The sequence below is a fragment of the Podarcis erhardii genome, assembly GCF_964252035.2.
Source record: "Podarcis erhardii genome assembly, chromosome: 12".
Lineage (NCBI taxonomy): Eukaryota > Metazoa > Chordata > Lepidosauria > Squamata > Lacertidae > Podarcis > Podarcis erhardii.
Genome location: NC_138513.1, coordinates 26,946,525 through 26,967,438, shown reverse-complemented (window position 1 = coordinate 26,967,438; position 20,914 = coordinate 26,946,525). Strand labels below are relative to the sequence as shown.

General features: G+C 40.0%; 1 protein-coding gene across 3 annotated transcripts in view; it reads left to right on the top strand.

Annotated features, from left to right (window-relative positions):
* Positions 1-13,073, top strand: part of CRPPA (CDP-L-ribitol pyrophosphorylase A) — a 60,378-nt gene extending 47,305 nt beyond the window's left edge. Inside the window, exons 10-11 of one of the 3 annotated variants that reach the window (XR_014161535.1) lie at positions 821-928; positions 12,601-13,073. Coding sequence is in view for 2 of the 3 variants with exons in the window: in XM_081882249.1 (XP_081738375.1) it covers positions 12,601-12,705 (105 nt within the window). In the remaining variant the exon portion in view is untranslated. The remainder of the gene's footprint in view (positions 1-820; positions 929-12,600) is intronic. The other 2 variants (XM_081882250.1, XM_081882249.1) reach the window with 2 other exon arrangements.
* The last annotated feature ends 7,841 nt before the right edge of the window (positions 13,074-20,914 follow it).

Sequence of the window (20,914 nt, the reverse complement as noted above, 5' to 3'; positions counted from 1 at the left end):
TTATTGAACATATTTTTAGACAATTAGGATTGTTTCACACTTAAATACTGCAATCAGAGATACGGCCTCTTTAGGTTCATTACAGAACGCTAGAAATCTACAAAATATAAATGGTATGGGTAAGGCTGGGTTCTATCCCTTTTTGTTTGTGATATCACAGGTACAATCCACACCATGTAGCACTTCCAATAAAAACACTCGTTGAGGAAATATTAAATTTTTCCAGCAGCACGATAATTGCATTTTGAATTTCCACCTGTATGCAGGAATAATGCCTTTCAGAAACAAAGTGATATTTCAAAAAGACCATGGAAATTGTTAATATCCTGTGTTTGCACTACCACAATACCCACATTATTGTGGATTTTTTTATTGATATGAGATGCTAATAAAGGTTCTTTATTCCAAACATAAAAGGCCAGCCACAGACCAGGAATCTTTTAACCAGCTCTTGAAATGAAACAAAACAAAAACCTCACCACAAATACATCAGGCCTCTTTGAAAGCTATTACAGACTTGCTGTTTTAAACATAACAGTGTATAAAGAAAACACTACATGAGTATGCTGCTAATGGAAACCAACATGTTTGCCAAAACAAGTGAAAAGTACACACTGTGTCAACTGATTCATGATCAGAGACAAGTTGTCAAAGACAGGGCATCTGAATTACTCATTCCAAAATTGACTTAATGTATTTTGTGCTTCTTGCATTGTTTTATAAAACATAGATTCTGATGAATGTTTCAGTGTTGATTGTTATGATTCATATCTAAGAAATGGATTGCTAGTGAGGGGATAACTTCCATGCTTCTAAACAGGTCTGCAGTGGTGAGACTTCTGGAGGTACACTGAGCCAGTTCTGATGTAAGTGCATGAACCATGATGAGCACTGGGTTTGAGTGCTTGCCTTCTCTGGCATGTGCCATGTGAGAAGTTCGGATACATTTGTTACTGGTTTTTAACTAAATGGAATTCCTTATTATGTCTGAACTGAGGGAACTCTAGTTAATGAACAAGCCAGGGTCATAAATCAGAGCTCACTGGGTTTGAAAGGCTGTGATAAAGACGAGTGACTAAATTTATCTTCTGTTACCGCAGGGTTACCAACCCTGCAGGCACCACACACCAGCAAAGGTTTTCTTTAGTGCTCCCAGAATGAGCCATAATCCTCAGATAATTTTTTTAAGGGATTTCTAGCATTTTTAGAACTTGGGATATAAGATTAAATTTACAGACACCATTCTTCTCAACTGTTGTGAGAAATTAGCCGGTAATCTCTTATATTTGCATTTCAGGTTTTTGTTTTTAAGGTGCTGAAACATTTAAAATATTCCATCCATGCTACTGAGTTTTGTGGATAGCTTGGTATCAAATATGTTCAGCTACTTAAATACCCCTCCATTATCTCTTTAATGGATGGCACTTCTGCCATGACTTCTCAGTTTGATTCCTTTTCAGAATAGATCAGTTACATCAGTTTTACAGATGGGCTTGCAGCCAGATCCCAACTCTGAAGTATGTCCTGGTGATTCCTGTGGGTCTTATTCCCAAGTAAGGGACAAACTGCATGCTGCAGCACCAGCATATATCCCCTTGTTTGCAAGATTTTGCAGTGGCTGCCTATCTGTTACTGGGCCAAGTTCAAGCTTTTGGTGTTAACATATAAGGCCCTATACAGATGGATGCCAACAGCAGCAGTAACATACCATGGTGGGGGGGGGGGTAACTCCTAATGAAAGAATTTTTTTAACAATCCCACATGCAGACTTCAAAAGTTCTTTATAATCAGTTTAAAATTATTTCTGCTGCCATCTATATTATTTTACCTTCTCTGGTTCATTTCCACACATGCCCTGATTCCCTTTAGTGATCTCTCAGTAATTTGCATTGATGTAAGAAGCCTTCTATCACTCAAGCAAACATCTTTTGCGGTTTGAGCCAAAATGCTATTCTAAACCCACTCCTTCATTAATCACATACGGTGAAATGTATTTTATAACCAAAGGTAAAAAACTACACTGCTCTTTGTTTTGAGTGTAGCGAGTGTTTGCTGTGTAAATAATGTCACTAATTATAAAAGTGCCAAAACATTTTTAAAAATTGCATTCAATTGCCATATGAACAAATAATAATTATAATATAATTGGCCTTTCAAATACGTCTTGTACTTGGAATGTAATGGTTAAATCAGTGGTAACTTGTATCAGAACATCAAGGCAAATGGAGCTAAATGCTATAATTATTGCTTTCTACAATAGATAGGCAATAATATGCTGGCTGCGGGTGTTTCATAATGATGTACATGTAGATTTAGTAAAAAAGATGGTGTAGTATAATTATAATTAACTAAATTCAACAAAGATAAGAAGTGAGCAATTTTCCTGATACATCAGCAGTTCCTTATGCAAATTTTGGTTACATTCAATTAATTCTAGTTCTCTAAATTATATTTATTTACTTTGCATATCATTTCCAAAAAGAGATGCAGTCTAACTTTCTTTCCCCAAGACAATCATGTAGGCCTGATCTGCGAACTAGCTCATAGATGTACTTCTGATCCCACTGAAATTGTTTCTTCTTGAACCTGAAGCTATTTCCACCAGGGAAAGGGTGGTTGTTACTATTAAAAGTAATAAAGCTTATTGGATGACGGGTGGATGATGTGTGTACTAGAATGATGTGTGTACCAAATAAACACATATGAGGTATATGAGGTTGAATCCATTGAATTAGATTGTGTTTCTTTGACTTCCCTGCTGATCAAAGGTAATGTGATATTACACGACGTTGTAAAATTTAAAATGCTACTCATGCTGCTAACAACTCATGGACAGCAAGATGGATCATGACAAAAGTTCAGAAAAACACAACTGTATCCAATGTAGCAGAAGATATGGGCCACACAACTCGGTTTATTGAACCGTATGTAGGCAACTGTATCTAGGCTGTCTATGTCTGTTTGCAGGCAGGCAAGAACAGAATTAAGAACAAAACACAGTTTCTGACTGGGGTGGGGCCTAATCATTGGCTCTGCAGACACCAATAAACTCATAAACACCCATCAGCCCCAGCCAGCATGGCCATGGTAAGGTATAATGGGAGTTGTAGTCCAGCAACATCTGGAGGGCCACAGGATAGCCACCTCTGCTTTAGATTATTATAGGAGGTAACGCTGGAAAACATTTACGGCCTAATAAAGCCACCAATACAGTGTCCTTCCATGTACTCTGAGGTCTAGCTTACAGTGTTGATATTTCTTTGAGTAGCACATGCCACACAAAGAGAAGGGAAAGTGAGAGCAGAATTACAAAAGAGAGATGTGGTATTGGTTAAAATGAAATAAAGTGATGGGAAGAAATGAATGTTTTTAAAAGGCCTTTAAATATGTGACCTACTTTGTGGAGTGTCCCCATGTTTCTCTGTACTTTTTGTTAAATTGTTTTCAGTTGTGCATGGTTCCATTTGCATACTGCATAATGAGCAAAATACAAAACAAACACACACACATATTTTATTTGTGGCAATGTGTATTTGTAGCAATGTGTTCTTCCTAAATAAAGGAAAAAAATGATACTTGTCAGTGTCCCTTGACAAGTCAGTAAATTGAAAAAAGTCACACAAACCAGTGCCTGATGGGGGAGGGGACACTTTTTTATTGTCTTACAGTTATATCTTGACTTCCTTTCATCATAGTACCCAAGGCAGCATACATGTGATACCTCTTCATATGTAGCTTGTGAGAGTATCAGTTTGTCTAATTCAATTTGCTTTACCCCATGGAAAATTTTACAGCAGCAGCTAGCTCATCAATAGAAATAAAATACATTTACGGTAGTTCTTCATTGCAGATGATCCAAGGTGTCTGAACTGTAATACACAGGGCTGGGGGAATGCGGCAGTGCATTTTTTTTCTTTTTAGAAATTAATTTGGGAAGTCAATGGCTAAAATAGGAACATAGGAAATTGCATAGTATCAAGGGGTCCATCTAACTCAGTATTTATTGTCTCTATTAACTGACCACAGCTTTCTGGGATTTCAGATATGGGATGTTCCCAATCCTGTCTGGAGTTGCCAGGGAGCCAAGACATCCCTAAATTATTATTTTAATGTAAGAATGGAATGTTCTAAAATGACTCTTAAAATGAGGCAGATACCATTCTACTCTTATAAGCTGTTTTAGGTGTACTTGTACAGAAAAATGGGGTATAAATAATATTAATTTGCAAACAATTTTCTAACACTATTTTTCAGTTTAAAGAAGAGTACAGCTGTATATACTGGCTAATTAAAGCTCAATGGGGTCAAAGAGATTTTAGCACCAACCTGCTCTTGGAGTTACAACCATTTTGTATTTTTTAATGGAATTGTTCTATTTATAGTCACCATTGTTATATGTTATAATTGTAAGATAGTGAGTCAATTACACAGTTGCCTGTGAAACGAGGCTGTCTAAAATAGGGGGCTCAGAAGAAACCGGAGTTCAGGAAGGGCTTACGTTATCTTTCTAGTGAATACCTCACCAGAAACTAGATTGCTGAACTATTTTGACCGTCAGTGATTTCTCATTTTTAATCCCTGAAGCATAAATATCATATTTCTTCATCAGTCAGCAGTGGTTTTATTAATATAATTACAGTAAAAGGCAATAGATCTTCATTTTGTCCTGATTATAATTATAAATGTATTGCCAAAATTATTACATTTTATATTGACACAAGACATGCTAGCACATGCATTCTGACAATGCAATGCTGAAAAACACATTTCTTTCTATATGAATGTGTTCATGCTGTTTAAACGGTGACCATTCTTGCTTTCCAGCTTTGATCACAGAATACATATTTCTAATGGGAGTTTCAATGCTTAGTCCCCAGAGTGTGCTTTGACTTCATTCTTGGAGTCACCATGCACTATTTGTCCTGCAGATGCTTTTCTGGGTTGCATCTATTTATGGCTGATATGGAGAACCTGTGGCCTCACAGATGTCAATGTATTACAGTTTCCATCACCCCTGATTAATGGACATGCTGGCTAGGGCTGATGGGAGTTGGAGTTCAACATCCTAGGTCCATGGAAAACTTTGTCCTGGATTGTGTTGCCTGTTCTCTCTGGACCTAATGGATTCAGGGTTCAAGGACATTCTTTTTGTACCCAGCTACTATGATTCAGTAATGTTTGACATTTTTTAAACAATATTTTAAGTGGGATTAGTAACAGAATCTTTTCAGCAATTGTGGGTACAACTACAAATATCCAAAAATCATTCATTTGGTAGTTTTAGGCTTCAATATTTGGTTATGTTAAAAAGGTAAAGGGACCCCTGACCATTAGGTCCAGTCGTGACCGACTCTGGGGTTGCGGCGCTCATCTCGCTTTATTGGCCGAGGGAGCTTCCAGGTCACGTGGCCATCATGACGAAGCCGCTTCTGGCGAACCAGAGCAGCACACAGAAATGCGTTTACCTTCCCGCCGGAGCAGGACCTATTTATCTACTTGCACTTTGACGTGCTTTTGAACTGCTAGGTTGGCAAGAGCAGGGACCGAGCAACAGGAGCTCACCCTGTTGCGGGGATTCGAACCGCCGACCTTCTGATCGGCAAGTCCTAGGCTCTGTTAGGGCACAATAATTGCTCCTTGGGAAGTATGCCCTTGTGATACTTGCATTTGCAATTATAGTTTACATTTTTTGGTATATTCTTAAAATATCCCTGCACAGTGTGTGAAACAACCCTTGAATGCATTTAGTTTACTGTAACATGTTTTAGATAACCCTTGTTTTATGCATCTATCATAATGGCATAAAAATATTATTTTGGCTATTCGTCTCTGATAACTTTATCATTTTAGTTCCATAAGACCATAGCACTAAATTAATGTTTGTCAGAAACCATCAACACAGTGTCTTTTTCTCTTTCACTATCAAACCATGGAATGTAGTAGAAAAGAAATAAAACAGTCAAATAAGGAGTGTGCATATACGTTGCTTTTTTCTTTTCTTTTTTGCAAGAATACCCCACCACTTCCACACAGAATAATTACAAATAATGATAATGGAAATGTTTAGGATCCATATTTTCAGATAGTTCTAGGCTAAGACCTTCACATGCATAGTAAGACATAACATTAAAACGTCTTATAAAAACAAATCAGTCTAAAAACACTGTGCTGGAAGTCAATGGTGAAGCAGCAAAGGTCTATATAACACTATGTTCCGAAACCCCTCCCCATGTTTTTCCCTTCTAGAGATCAACTATAAGGGAATGTGGAGCCCATTTACAGCAATGGGTGAAATGGGAGCTTCAAGTAGTTCACTGCTTTTAGTTTACGATTTTTACTATGGCCTGGTTCATAAAACACCACAAGCTTTGTGTTTATACCTTAGTGTACCTGAACCATGTGAATGTGCGGGTACCTGGAGAGGAGTTGATAGTCACTTTGCTCTACACTGGTCATTCTTACTATTATGCTGTGCTAAAACCACAGTTTGGCTTCTAACCCAGGGCTCATGGTTTAGATTGCTAACCATGAGCTGTAGCCAAGAACAATCCTTATCCAGTAGAATCAAAGTTGGGGATGCTGTTCAGGCATGTAAATTGAAACCAGTGGAGCTATGTAGTGTACTATGCAAATACGTCTAGTACAGACTGTTGTTGGTTGGTGCATTTTCTGTCTGCTTGAAAGCAAGTTTTATTGCTGTCTGACTATTGGAGGGGAAGCAGTTACTCATGGGTATTGTCATGTCATTTTTCTGTTTTAATCAGTAACATAGAGCATTCTTTTTAGATTATGCTGAAGCCTAGCTAGTTTTGAGGGTGAACTCTTAACAGAAAACACAAATGTACATTTTTCCCCACAGAGCAATTAAATATCTTTATTTAACTCTTCGCCACAATTAAAAACACAAATCTGTGTGAAAGAGACAAAACAATTTTGTAGGAACAAAAGTGGAAATGAGGAAAAAAGCAAAAACAACTAGATTATCTTAGAATTTAGTTGCTACTCAGTTGCCCTTGTTTGTTGGCTCTTTTCCTCCTCTCCCACTGTTTTACTTGTATTTTCAACACAATCCTATACCTATCTACTCAAAAGTAGGCCCAGTGATTCTTGCTTTCAGGGATATGTGCATGGGAATTCAGCCTTGTTGCAGAAGATATATTTTCACTGCTATTTTTCTTTTATTCAGTGTTTTTCAGCACATGATTGGTTTTAATTTGAATTTTCAGCAAAAGAAAGCACTGACTATGTTCCCAACTGAGGCTACAGATGTGTTAATGTAAACCTTAGACCGCACTGAGTTTCAAGTTGTGCGTTTCATTCATATTTCTTTGGGCTTTGGTTTTAAAATATTTCAAAATAGCTGTACTTGATTAACAGAGTGAAAATGTGAAGTTTAATCTGCATTATTTAGTGAATTGAAAAAACAAACATTGTAGTTTCATGGGTATGGCCAGGATTTATTTGGAGGGGGAAACAGAACCGAGTTATCTATGATGCAATTGGTCAGTTTGTTAAGTATTTTTCTTTATTTACTTTAAGGGAGGGGGGGAGAGACAGCTGCACACATCCCTGGCTACGCCTTCTCAAAACTGTGTGGCCTCCTTCTCAAAACTGATTTGAAGCAACTAACAGTAGGAAAACCTCCAATCATGATGGCTAACACTGATTTATAGAGTATAGATGAGCACTGTCACTAAGAAAGTCTTGGCTTTGTAGAGCATAATTGTACTTAGAATTATTTGTTTCAAACTCCAAATTAGTGCTGGGCAATACAACTTTCATGAAACAAAATGGGAATTGAAAACATATTCAACTAGGATATATGGCATTCCAGACATTTGAGAATCTAGTGTTTAGAGGGCAGTGCAGACACAGAAAAACCTCCCAAACCATGAGAACAGGGTGAAGGTGGAAAGCAAGCTGCACGCAATAATTGCTGTCTGCATTGGAAATAAATTGCACGACTAACATTTCAGTGAAACAACAATGTGAAGTAGATAGCATAAGAAGCAGATTCTTAAAAAACAAAACAAAAGAGGAAACACTTTTCAGATGAGCTTTATGCAAAATTGAAAAAGGATGTTCTTGATTAAGTATGGTTGGTGGCAAATCTTAACAGCCAAGGCCTAATGAGTAGAACCCTAGTTTATTGGTTTTCTGTTTATTAGTATGCTGGTTTTTATTAATTTACTTGATGTATTGTGGCAATATCCAGAGTAGACCTGCTGAAATTAATGGACAAGTTAGTCATGTCCATTAATTATTATGGGTCTTTTCTGAGTATGAGTCGCATTGGACATACTTCTAGGTTTTGAAGTCTGAAAGCTGAATTTGGAGGTTGTATTCTCAATATGTGTATGCATGATGAACATAGGAAAACAGAAAATGAAAACATTGCTTTCTTCTTGATCTGCTTCATCACAAGTAGAACACTTAATTCTTCCCTTGCCCTCCTGCTCTAGATAGGCAGATTCCCGATGCAGTTTGAATGCATTCTGTTTTAGATGAGATGTTAAGATGCTTGAAAACAGGAAACAATGGGGCAGTTGCACTTTCTGTGGTTTTTTTTTTTTCTGCATCACTATCTTGTCCAAAGACATTCAGTTCAGTGAAAGTACAATACTGTAAGGTAAGGGCATAAATAATGGCAAGGGTGTATTTTTTGCAGAGGTAGAGAAACTGCAACCTTCCATATGTTGTTAGACTCCAACTCCAACCATCAGCCCCAGTCAGTATGAACAGTAGTCGGGGATGGCAGGAGTTCTAGTCCAATAGTATCTGAAAGATTGTAGTTTCTGCATTCTTGTGTTTTTGGGTAAAGAGGTTTCCTGATCACAAATATTTTGTCTGTATTCTAGAATTCATCATCTTTTTTTTTTGTTACGATTTGTCCACCTTTAGTGCCTCAAATTGTTAATTTACTTTCTTAGAATAGACTAGACATGCTATAAATGGATGTGAGTGAATGAGGCATATATATGAAACATATACCTCATATAGTTCAATCAGTCTGGAGGGTCACAGGCTTCCTGTCCGTGATCTTAAAGGTAATTTTGCATATTTTCCTTTGTTTTCTTTTGCCTTTCCTCCTGGCATGGTCTGGGTGAATGGTTGGGTGTTTTCCAGTAGTACAAAAATGTCTAACCAGTTTTCCTTAACACAGGAGTGTGGTGGGTGTTCTAAGCTGCAAATGTAACTCCTAGCAGCCATAAAAATAGTTTACAGACTATCCTTTCTCTTCTGTCGCCAACTGACAATCTTCTGTTTATACTGATACAGATGTACTGAAAGATGGGTATTCAAAATACAATGTATGTTTTAGTACATCATCCAGATTTCCAAGGGCTTTTGGAGCAAAACCATTGTGATGATGCCACACCTCACCAGCAAAAGGAAGTGAAGTTCGTGCATCTTAATAATGCTTTCACCCTCCCAAACGTGATACAGTTATAGCAGTCAGTCTCTCCCTGCCCCCTTGGTTGGAAGCAGGTGTGTTGCTGATTCTGTTAGACTGGTTATGGGATTTTATTTCAGAATTCTTTACTGAGACCACCCAAAAGAAATGCCAAATGTGCTGCACAGAATATTACCTCACGTTCTTGTCAGTTCTTTGCGGCAACTAACATCTGGGCATCTTTGATATAGTTACACACAGCTGTCAATATAAATATAAGCTTATTCTTCATTTCAGTTGGAGTGGAACTCAGCTGAACCCAGGGTGAAAAGATACAGTGGGCAATGATCCCTTGGCCTTCTGTCTCCCAGCCATTATTGTTTGCCAGTGAAATAGCATGGTTTTTAAAAGTTGGCTTAACCTGTTGCAGTCAGAATCGATCAACATTCATGCCAAGACAGCCTTAACAGGGTCACCTCAGGCTGTCATGGCTTCATGACAACAGTTGGGCTGGTATGTGTTGTTACTGGGCCTATGCATTCTCCAGGGCGCATTCTGAACCTAGTATTTTTCACCTATCAAGTGGTTTGAAGGTGAGAGCCTATTGTCATAGTCAGAGCCAGACTATTAAATCTCTTTCTCATGAAATTAGGCAGACAGGAAACATTCCTCTGTGCAGAAGAGTTGGGCCCATTAAGTTTGTTTATCCTAGGAGACTTAGGAATCCCATAAATTCATGAATACCCTAGGAGTTTCCAGTTGACGTGGCTGGTGCCTCTCTTAAAAACCTTGTCTCACTATGAAATTGTGAGTTGTATTGGGCTGTTAACATGATTCCTCCCACTGAATTGCTCACAGTTGCTCAGGAAGTTATTCAGCAGAGTTTTTTTGAGGGGTTAGTGGCCTATTGGGTGATATTTTAAAACCTTTGGAGGACTTCTGTGACATGCTTGTAGACGTTTTGATGATAAAATGGCTCTTATCTATGCCAACCTTGTCCCCACTGTATCTGGAAACAATTAATCAATTTGTAGTTGCTGTGGCTCGATGATGTAGACCAGTGTTTCCCAACCTTGGGCCTCCAGCTGTTTTCGGACTACAATTCCCATCATCCCTGACCTCTGGTCTTACTAGCTAAGGTTGATGGGAGTTGTAGTCCAAAAACAGCTGGAGGCCCAAGGTTGGGAAACACTGATGTAGACGAGGTGCTTGGAATGACGCAGCTGACCGTTTGTGGATTTGCCCTTTCCACATCTTCGTTAATTACATCTAGCTATGGAATAACTGCATCTAGCTGTAGAATAAGTACTATATATTTGTATAGTAGGCTATGCTTAAGTCAGGCAAAAGCTCTTGAGGGTGTGGTGCAGAGCTGGGGAGCGGCATGGGCCTGGGAAAGGTTCTAAGGGCTGGATAAAGAAGCCCAGTTTCTTTCCCCGGTCAACAAGAAGGAGGACTTTCTTGGCAATGGAACCCCAATTGTAGAATGCCTTAAAGCAGCTGAGGGCAGACCAGAGTGAAGCTTGCTCCCCTCCAGTCTGTTCCCAAGGCCCGCACACTTGTCTAGGCAATGTTGTTTTGTGTGTTGTATGTGTGGTCTCGCTTCATACGGTGGCATAGCTGAATGTATAGAATACAAGTTACTGATCACCAATAACTCTACTAGAAAACAAATATGAGACTGCTTTCCGGCAGCGTATTACCATAATCCAACTTGTATTGAAGCAAAAGTAGACATCAGTGTGTGGTATGGGCGCCCACACATAGTGAGAAACCGCTCGAATCAGATGTAGTAAGTGTGCATCCGAATCCATCTGGAGCTACAAGGCATTTCTTATTTAAAAGGAGAGGGTGCATATCTTTTTGTGGAATCAAACTTTTGTAATATGAATTTATAGACTGTATGACTGGCAAGATTCCAAAATGCTTTGTTTTCCAAATTACATTCACATGGCGCTGTAAATGTTTTGTTCTTTGGTTGGTATATTAATGCAGTAAATCATCTATTTAAATAACAGCAAAAAAAAATATTACACGCCAGAAAGATAGATTTTTCAATACAGCATTAACTGTACTAGGTTAATGGATCCTGCGGTTCAACAACAATACAGTCTGCATTTTGGAGATGGGGAAGTAGATTACCACAGAATTTACGTGATACATAGGGAAGATCAATTACTAGGACTGCTGTTGCAGGTTTTACTGATGAGTAAAACCATTTTTTGTACATGTTCCATAAGCATCACACATTTGGGATGCCAGAACCATAGAGGCAGCAGTGGGTGGTCGGTAATGTGAGATAATTGGTGTGGGACAAGAACAAGATCTCGGCTGCTCATTTTGTTTTTCCTATCCTTCTGTGTTTAATGGTTTACAATATGACTAAACTTTTCAAGTATCTAAGTCTGTGATGTTTCCCGTTGTTGAATATTTGGCTTCCCTCAATGAGAATATTGAAAAGCAGGATTGTAACACTATAGAAAGAAAGCTGTATGGAAAGAAAGGCAGGAGCACTTGTAAATATGATTGACCATGACATCTTTTATTGAGTCAGTTTGCACTGCCAGTTTAATTCAGTAGAAACTCCAAGAAAGGTTCTTTGCTATCAAAATATCACTGGAACGAAGTACTCACTCACAGGTCCAGCTAGATATTAGAAAGACTGTCTGATTCTTGTTTCTATTTTTATTTGGGTTCAATGAATCCAAGACATAAAGCAGTCATTCAGAAACTAAAGGTTCTGCACATAAACATGTTGGGAACACAGCAAAAACGTTTAGCGATCTGTAAATTCAAAGGATTCAAAGGATCTGTCAATAGAAGAGACCCTCTTCCACTGACCATTGTCAGTCAAAAATGTGCAAACTGAATGAAGAGAACAGGAAATATTCAGCTAAGTTTATTTCTTTAAAAAATAAATTTAATATTAATGTTGTGCTTTACTTGTTTACTTGCACTGTATTGTGCAAAGTTATTTCTCTGCCCTGCTACCTAAGATTCTTTTTCAATTGTAGATCTCAAAAATTGAATCTCTGGCCATCTGCAGCCAAAGGATGTCATGTGCTACTGAGATATGGGCCTATCTGCTTCCTACTTTTTCTTCCTAATTCCTACCATTTTCCCATTAATATTTTAAATTCATATTTTGATTTCCCATCCTAGAAATGAAAGCAGCTGATAATGGGTATCTTTTTGCTCTCTTTCAGGACAATTTGAAGCTTCAAGAGACCATGGATTCAGCTGCTGCTCTTATCATGGCATTCATAAGAGACAGAAATCCTGCCTACGTCGGACAGCTTCTAGTAGCATGAAAAGGAGATGTGCAGATATTTCAAGGAGGGGTCAATGCAGCCTTTTTAAGTTGGAAGCTACTAAGAGTATATTTTGGGTGGCAGTTAAATATTTAAGAGGGAGGTCTTATTTGAAATATAGCTACTATAAGGTTCAGAATGTTATGCTACGTGTTACCTTGAGTGCCTTTGGGCAGCGAGAACTAAGGACTATGATAAATAAGGTTGTTTGTATTCTAAAGGGATATAACTGCAGAAGTGAATTGTTTCAAAGCTGTGTGGACATGATCTAACCAGAGTAAAGGGCTTTAAATGCAGCTATTCCATGAGGAAGTGCTAAGCATGTGTTACTATATTATTACACTGGCAAATTAAAGCCATAAGAAGAACCCATCTAGTCCAACATTCTGTTCTCACAGGGACCAACCAGATGCCTGTTGGAAACCCAAAATCAGGATCCAAGCATAACAGCACCATCCAACCCTGTGGTTTAAGGCAACCCTCACCTCCTCTCAAATAACTTTTTGGTTTAAATCAGGGGAAATCAATTATGGGTGTTATTTGAACAAAACATTTCATACTGACATTTATTAAATGGATTGTGTGTGTATTGCACTACCTTGCTGTGCTTTGAACCCCAGATAAAGAAGTAAGTGGGCTTTTTGCTCGACTTCAGATGTTCACCTTTTCATGTGTGGAGCTGTCCCTTGCAATGAAGAAAAGAAGAAAGCCCCTCATATTTCAAAGGCATACATTAGACTCCCTGTGCCAGCAAGGAAAGACCAATTCCTGGTTCTGTCTCTTGTCAACACTTAACCTTAGGCCAAATCCACACTTTGTGCAGCAGAAACTCTCTTTGTGGCTACACCAGTGTTTCCTGCAACAAATATATACGTTGTGGATGACATGACCCACATCTTTAAACATCTACAGAATGTGTTGAGAAGGGTATGTTTTGTGTTTAAAGATGCTAGTATATTGTTTGCACTTCATGTGTGATAGCTACAGAAAACAATACAGTGGTACCTCAGGTTACATACGCTTCAGGCTACATACGCTTCAGGTTACACACTCCGCTAACCCAGAAATAGTGCTTCAGGTTAAGAACTTTGCTTCAGGATAAGAACAGAAATCGAGCTCCGGCGGTGTGGCAGCAGCAGGAGGCCCCATTAGCTAAAGTGGTGCTCAGGTTAAGAACAGTTTCAAGTTAAGAACGGACCTCCGAAATGAATTAAGTATGGCAGTCTCTACAGTGGTACCTGAGGTACCACTGTATCCACAATATTTGAGCCTGCCAGGTGGAGCATCTCAAAATACCTAAGTGTAGGGCTCTTGTATTGGAGTAGGTGGTTAGTGCCTCTTGCTCCTTATCTGGGAAGCCTTGTATCTTGTTAACGTAAAATAAGAATGAGCAAACCCCAGTTATGTTTATGTTCTTCAACCCAACTCTTCATATAGTATGTCAGTAAATCTGTAAGGGAACTAAAACAATTATGGTTAATGGTTAATAAGCAGTGCACAGCTTTACATGCGTATTCATGCACAACCTCTTTGAGCGTGACAAGGAAATAAAAAGTGCTCACATTATGACCCTTGGGCCATATCCTGGGTGCAGCTTTGTGTAATGCAGCTAAATATAATCAATTACAGTAAGGCTGATTGAATCATCGAAACTTTTTTTGTGGTCATTTCAAACGCTCATGTCATTGTTGGCAAGATTATTTTTAGCACCCTCAAGGAAGTATAGTGAAGAGAACACTCAGAAATGGAGGTGAAAGAGCTGTCTTGCATGATTTGGCCATATAAACTATTATTTTACTTAAAACATTTTTATTTTGCTATTCAACCAACAAAGGATTACCAAAGGAGCTTACAAATATCAATAAGAAAGTCCCTGCCTTCAGGCTTGCAATTTGATAGAGAGTTGTAAAAGCAAACAAACATGGGATGTGAGGCTCTATATCTTTGTTATTCTCTTGTCCTTTGATAACTTTACAAAGATTTGTTTGCACTTTTTTGTTTGATATGTACAGTTGTGCTCCTTCAGTTGAGCCTCAGCAGTTTCTGCAAGGAGGCATTTACACTGAACAATTGTTCCTAACCTTTCTCAATGCTTGGGTAGGTGACAAAGAAACACAGTAGTGTTAATTTCCCTAAGGCATAGACTGAAATTTCAAAACAAAGTATGCGTGACTGAAACTTTGAATCAAAGTCCTTGATTTTGCAACTCAACTCTGCCATGAATTCACTAGAGGTGTTAGGCAAGCCACTGTTGTATGGGATAATGCTATGAATTCTGATTTATTATTATTATTATGATTATGATTATTATTATTATTATTATTATTATCTATAGATTCACTAACCTTTTACCTGCCACTTTTTATCAAATATAGAATTTACATCATTGAATCTTAAGCATTTAACATCTACCCTCAATGCCATGTTGCTCTGTGACTATTCTCCTTTTTTGCTTTCTGTCTAGAATATTTGTGCAAAAAGCTCCAGAATGATTTAAATTTCTTTGTACCACTCAAACCCCACGGCATTAAAAGAATATGTCTCTACATTCTATGACATCAGGGAAGAACAGTTAATGATACTAGGGCAGGCAGGCAGGTCAAATAGTAGTGTCCTCCCATAAGAACCTTAACTTCCGATTGGATTGTGCTCTGCAGATTTAACAGCAGCAGTTGGTAGTATAACAACTTACACACTGCCCCCCCCCCAAAAAAGGCATCACAAAAAATAGATGTACATAACTTTTATAAATGTGAATTAATATATATAGTTACAAATATAGAAATAACTGCTATGGCTTGCATCCAACGCTGCGGGCATAGAGTTCCACTCATGCAAGAGGACTTCCTCTCCTCTACCTTCACACCCTCAAAATCTGCTCCAGATTTTGCCCTCCAGAGAAGATTTTGAGGGTGTGGGGAAAGCGCTGCAGGGAAGCGAAGGGGAAAGTTCCATCACACAAGTGGAAGTCTGCTATGTTAGTGGAATAGCAGCATTAGACACAGCCCAGTCATTCAAATAGAAATACAGTACATCTCACCATTGTAGGGAAGACTGGCCAGGTGACACATGTGCTGTCCGGGTGCCAACTCTTGATGGGCAACATCAAGGCCTTTGCTTTCCCTTCTCATGGCTATTTATATTCTAACTGGACTTCTATCTAGGCAGTCTTCCAGTTGTGGATTTCTTTAACTAGAGTCCTGCAAAGTATGATACAGGATTATGCTAGCAGCTGGCCCCTTTCTCCATTTTTTTAATATAAACTATTTAATTTGGGTATAATGTTTTTATGCATTGGGAAACAGAATGGTCAGGAATACTATCTTGTGTTGAGGACTAGTAGGAAGGGATCTAGACTCAGCTCAGTGGTTGAGCTTAAAAGCCAGCATATTTGTTTAAAAACCACTTCTTACAACTTACTTTTTAAAGAGAAATAGATTGAAGCATGTTGGGAACCTGGTCATGCCAGAAATCCTGAGAGAAAGCCCTTTTGCTCTGGTCTACCTCAGTTCAAGCAGACACAAGATGCACTTCAAACACAGGATTACAGAAAAGAGGAGGCAATAAGAAGCAAATCTTCCATAAGCAATTCAAATCAACGCTGCACTAGAGAGAAGCAACTGTAGGCATAACCGAATATTATTATGTCATTCAAACCATTGTGTTTGGTTATGTTTACTGTTTAAAGTAACCCACCTGATTATTCCATACTCTTTTTTTGACAGTAGAATTACTTAGTTCTAATCCCAGTGGCTTCTTCTTTTTAAAAATGTATTATTGGATATTTATCCTGACTTGAAATACATGGTTTGTTGAATAAAATATTTTTTTTTGGTATCACTTTGAAAGAAAGCTATTCAAAGGTATTTCCTCTTGTTTGTTTCAAGGATCACTTACCTGAACCCACATCTTGCTTTTGTCTCTGAATTAACTAGAAGAGATGCCAAGACTTGCAAAAGAAATAAACCCTTGATGTGATCCAGCTGATAGTATATTCTATGAGTCGCTGACCTTTATATTTATGCAGTACAATAGACTCAAGTATAAAAGTTCTATTTTTCAGTCACACATCTCGATGCTGTATTTGAGCAGTAAGGTAAAGGTAAAGGTACCCCTGCCCGTACGGGCCAGTCTTGCCAGACTCTAGGGTTGTACGCTCATCTCACTCTATAGGCCGGGAGCCAGCGCTGTCCGCAGACACTTCCGGGTCACGTGGCCAGCCTGACAAGCTGCATCTGGTGAGACAGCGCAGCACACGGAACGCCGTTTACCTTCCCGCTGGTAAGCGGTCCCTATTTATCTACTTGCACCCGGAGGTGCTTTCGAACTGCTAGGTTGGCAGGCGCAGGGACCGAACGACGGGAGCGCACCCCGCCGCGGGGATTCGAACCGCCGACCATGCGATTGGCAAGTCCTAGGCGCTGAGGTTTTACCCACAGTGCCACTTGTGTCCCTTTGATCAGTACCCCCAGGCAAAACACGGCTCTGATTTTTGCTATTTCCCCTTGGTTCTCATCATCTCTTGCAATTTCATTTTGTTACTGCTAAATTGATAAATTATTTTGTTTCAGATGATAAACATAGAAGTCCCCTTTAAAAAACAAACAAACAAACAAAAAAACTAGAGGGAAGTTATTTGTGCCTGAAACAGAATTTGTCATAAAATCTCAGTAGATTTTATCAGAAACTCACAACACTAGAGTTATTCTGAAAAGTTTTCCTTATATTGTCTCTTCTGTTTTCCCCCACATCCTGCAACCAGAATTTGGACCTCTTGTGTGTCCTATGCCTGATAATATTTAGACAGTGTTTCTTTAATTTTAAAACACACACATTGGCTGACTTCTCACACCACAATAAACCAGCCTGTACCAATCTGGCATCCTCTCAACTTTCTTGCTGTGAGCATGACCGCTGTATGCAACTAATGGGAGCTATAGTCCAAAATATCCGGACAGCACAGGATTGGCAAAGGCTGCTGTAAGCCATAGCTAATCATTTACAGTACCAATATTGCTCTGATATCGCTCACATGGCTCCTTGCTAGCATGAAGAAGCAGCAAACCACATTGTGCAACATTTCTGTCTGTAATTGTGTGTCTGGAGCAAAACAATTATGAACCCAGTTCTGATATAATGCGAAGTCAGCGATCATAGTTTTTCTCTCCCGTGTGCAAATGGGGAGGAGCAAAGTGGGCAAGATCCGTACTTCATAAAAAAACACAGCAGAAACATGGGAAGCACCAGTTGAGGCAATACATCCCTCTTGTCCAGGCCCCTAGGCTGTGCCTATGCTCCTCTTGTTACTGCACTAGCGATATTGTTGTCTGCCGGAACAGAGTGCACCAATGCTCTCACCCCTATTCAACTTTAAATAAGTTCAATGTAACCAGGTATGACTAAAGGTATTTTTTTTAATCCCACTCCTTAGCCCCCACCCACCCAAGGTTCCCAGAGTGACTTACAGATCACTACATGCAAGGCAGTCCCTGCCCTCAGGCTTATATTATTTTTAAAAATGGATTTGGAGGGAAGGAGGAAACGTCTTGTGCAGAACATTGACAGGGAAGACACATCTGCAGGTGGATGTTGTTGGTCCCTGCAGAATTACTTCTTACGGAATGTGTATTCCAATAAACATCCCTATTTTGACCAAATTGATGCAAGAAAACACTGGCTACCTGCATCTGTTTCCTCTGCTTCTTTGTGAACAGTTTTGCAACGGTGTGGCCAATTCTCCCAAAGGCATTTCCTCCCCACTGGTAATTTTTTTCCACAAAATGCACTCCTCATTTCAATGAAGCAAGAAGTTGACTGGCAAATACATATTTTTTCATTTCTATGTTCCTGTTTGCGGAAGCAGGTTCTGTGCCGTGTGCCTAAAAGAAAATGAAAGCAATTAACTGCATGATAAATCAATTAGAAGTGTCTTAATCCTATCCAATTGGAACCTACCAGAGCAAGTTAATACTGAGCACTCATAAATTTGTGATCCGGTGAGTCAGTCACAAGTTAGGCGTGTCCATTTCCACTGTGCCAGAGGATGAAGACGGACTCCACCTCACATCAGTTGTAGAATCTGCAAAACTGGAAAGCTAGTATTAATTCCACATGAGATACACATGTTTTCTTTAATTCAAAAAAGAAAATCATGTAACTAGATGTGGCAGGATAGCCTAAGACTTGCCACTCTCCCTCCTGCCCCAAGCAGGCACTAAGCCCTGGACTCACTTCGGAAGAGTGAGGAATGGTTTTCCTCCAGCAGCGCTCTAACACGACATTCTGACTTGGGCCAATGCAGCTGACCTGCTTGCCACTTCCAGTTAGTGAAAGGGTGCAGTCAGCTATAGTAGTCCAAGAGCTAAAGGCTGCAGGACTAGCAGTACCATTAGGCAAAGGTAGGTAACTGCCTCCAGCAACAGATTATGGAGGGCGGCAGCAGACGCTCATTCACGGTTGCTCCTCCCAACTATTGACAAATAGAGCATTGTGTCCTAAATAGTCCTGCACATTCTTAATTCAGATTGTTGCCCTCTGGTGTGCTAGTGGACTCGATCCAGTTGCTAATATTGAGGTAAGATTCAACTGCAAGTCCAGCTGGCTTCTGTACATGAAACGGGGTAAAAAAGAGGTGCCAGAGCTCACCACGAACTTCCCCCTTCTCTTAGAACGGTAATGGTGTCCATCCTGAGAGGTGCCAGAGCTGAGCTCTAGTGAGCTCCGCCTGGGGGAAAAAAGCCCTGTTGAAAGCCATTTTGCTCTCCACCTTAGAGAGTAAAATGTCTTGGGCCAGCACTGGGAAAGAGGAAGTGTAAAAGCAAAGCTGCCTTTCTCCACAGGGCACGGCACTGCTGAATGGAGAGCCACCCATTAGCCCATTTCAATAAGTTCCAGCAATATTGGAAAGGTGCTGGTGATAGGTGGGAAGGAATTCTGACCTGAAGCTATCCCCATCCTTTAGCCCAAAGCAGGAGAGAGACTTCTGAGCGGGAGACAACTAGAAGGTCCAAACCCTGATGTGATGGAGCTCAGGAGCTACCACTCTCTGCTTACTTCTGTTCTCCCAGGAACCTTAAATCAGAGACCTCACTCTTGCCTTCAGACTCAGCCCAGGGGTTGTGTTCTTCAGCAAATAGGTGCTTGCTTCTTGACTCATTATCTGTGCCTCTAGGCCCCAGTTCCTGCAACACCCAGCCCACACAGCGTGCGTAAGAAACCAAGCTCCTTTCACCCACCTCATTTCTAACAAAGCTGACTACTGGATTGCTCAGATGCTGTTGCAAAAGAACATGAGAATTTCTCCGTTGTCTTCACCCCACTTCCTCAGCATCTCCTCTGCATTTGTTGTGCTTTCCCATTCCACCCCCTCCTTTCCTGTCTGCTTCCTTGTGTCCTAGTTTGCCAGCCCATCCCTCTCCCCCACCCCATTTGAAGCCCACCCTGCTTGACTTAAGCAATCGCCTCCTGCGTTCTAACCCAAGACCGTGGTCTGGCACAAGATCCCTTTCCTTGCCTGGCTGGATCAGGAACTGAGGCTGTTGGTCTTTGGCACCTCCCTGTTCTGCTTGGTGGGGCTCAGAGCAGATGTCCCTTCCCCTGCCAACGGAGTACAGATGATCAACAGCTGGTGTGGAAAGGGAGAACCCTTTGCCATGGCAGCTGCTTGTGGCAGCGTTGTGCACCAGAACTTAAATCCTTAGAAACTCCCAGTCTGCCCCGCCAGGAATTCCTTTAAAATCAATTCCTGCATGTAAGAAACGGATTACTGGGCCAGCCTCAATGCACTCCAGACCTCCAACATGCTTTTCTCTGAAAGTTGCCATAAAAACAATATTTTAAAAAGTCTTAAGGGTTGGAATTGTAATCTCCTCTCTCCCCTCATCTTTGGTAGGGGAAAGAAAAGGGAGGAAGGAAACCAACTGTCTGTAAAGGATTTGAGGAGTGGCTGCTTAGCACCCGTTCAAGGAAATCATCCTAAGCTGGCAAAAACAAAAGGTTCCTAATGCCTTGAGTGCACAAGACAAAAGCCACCTTCTCGCTGTTTGGAAGTACAACAATCCTTCATTAATCCGGCGTGTGTTGTGTGTACCTTCAGGAAAGCTGCCACCCAGAGACTCGAGGGGCACGAGTCTCTCCTCCCCACAAAGGTTTAAAACACAAAGCTAGAATTACTGCATTTCCTGCTCTTAATAAATCAAACCAAATGGGC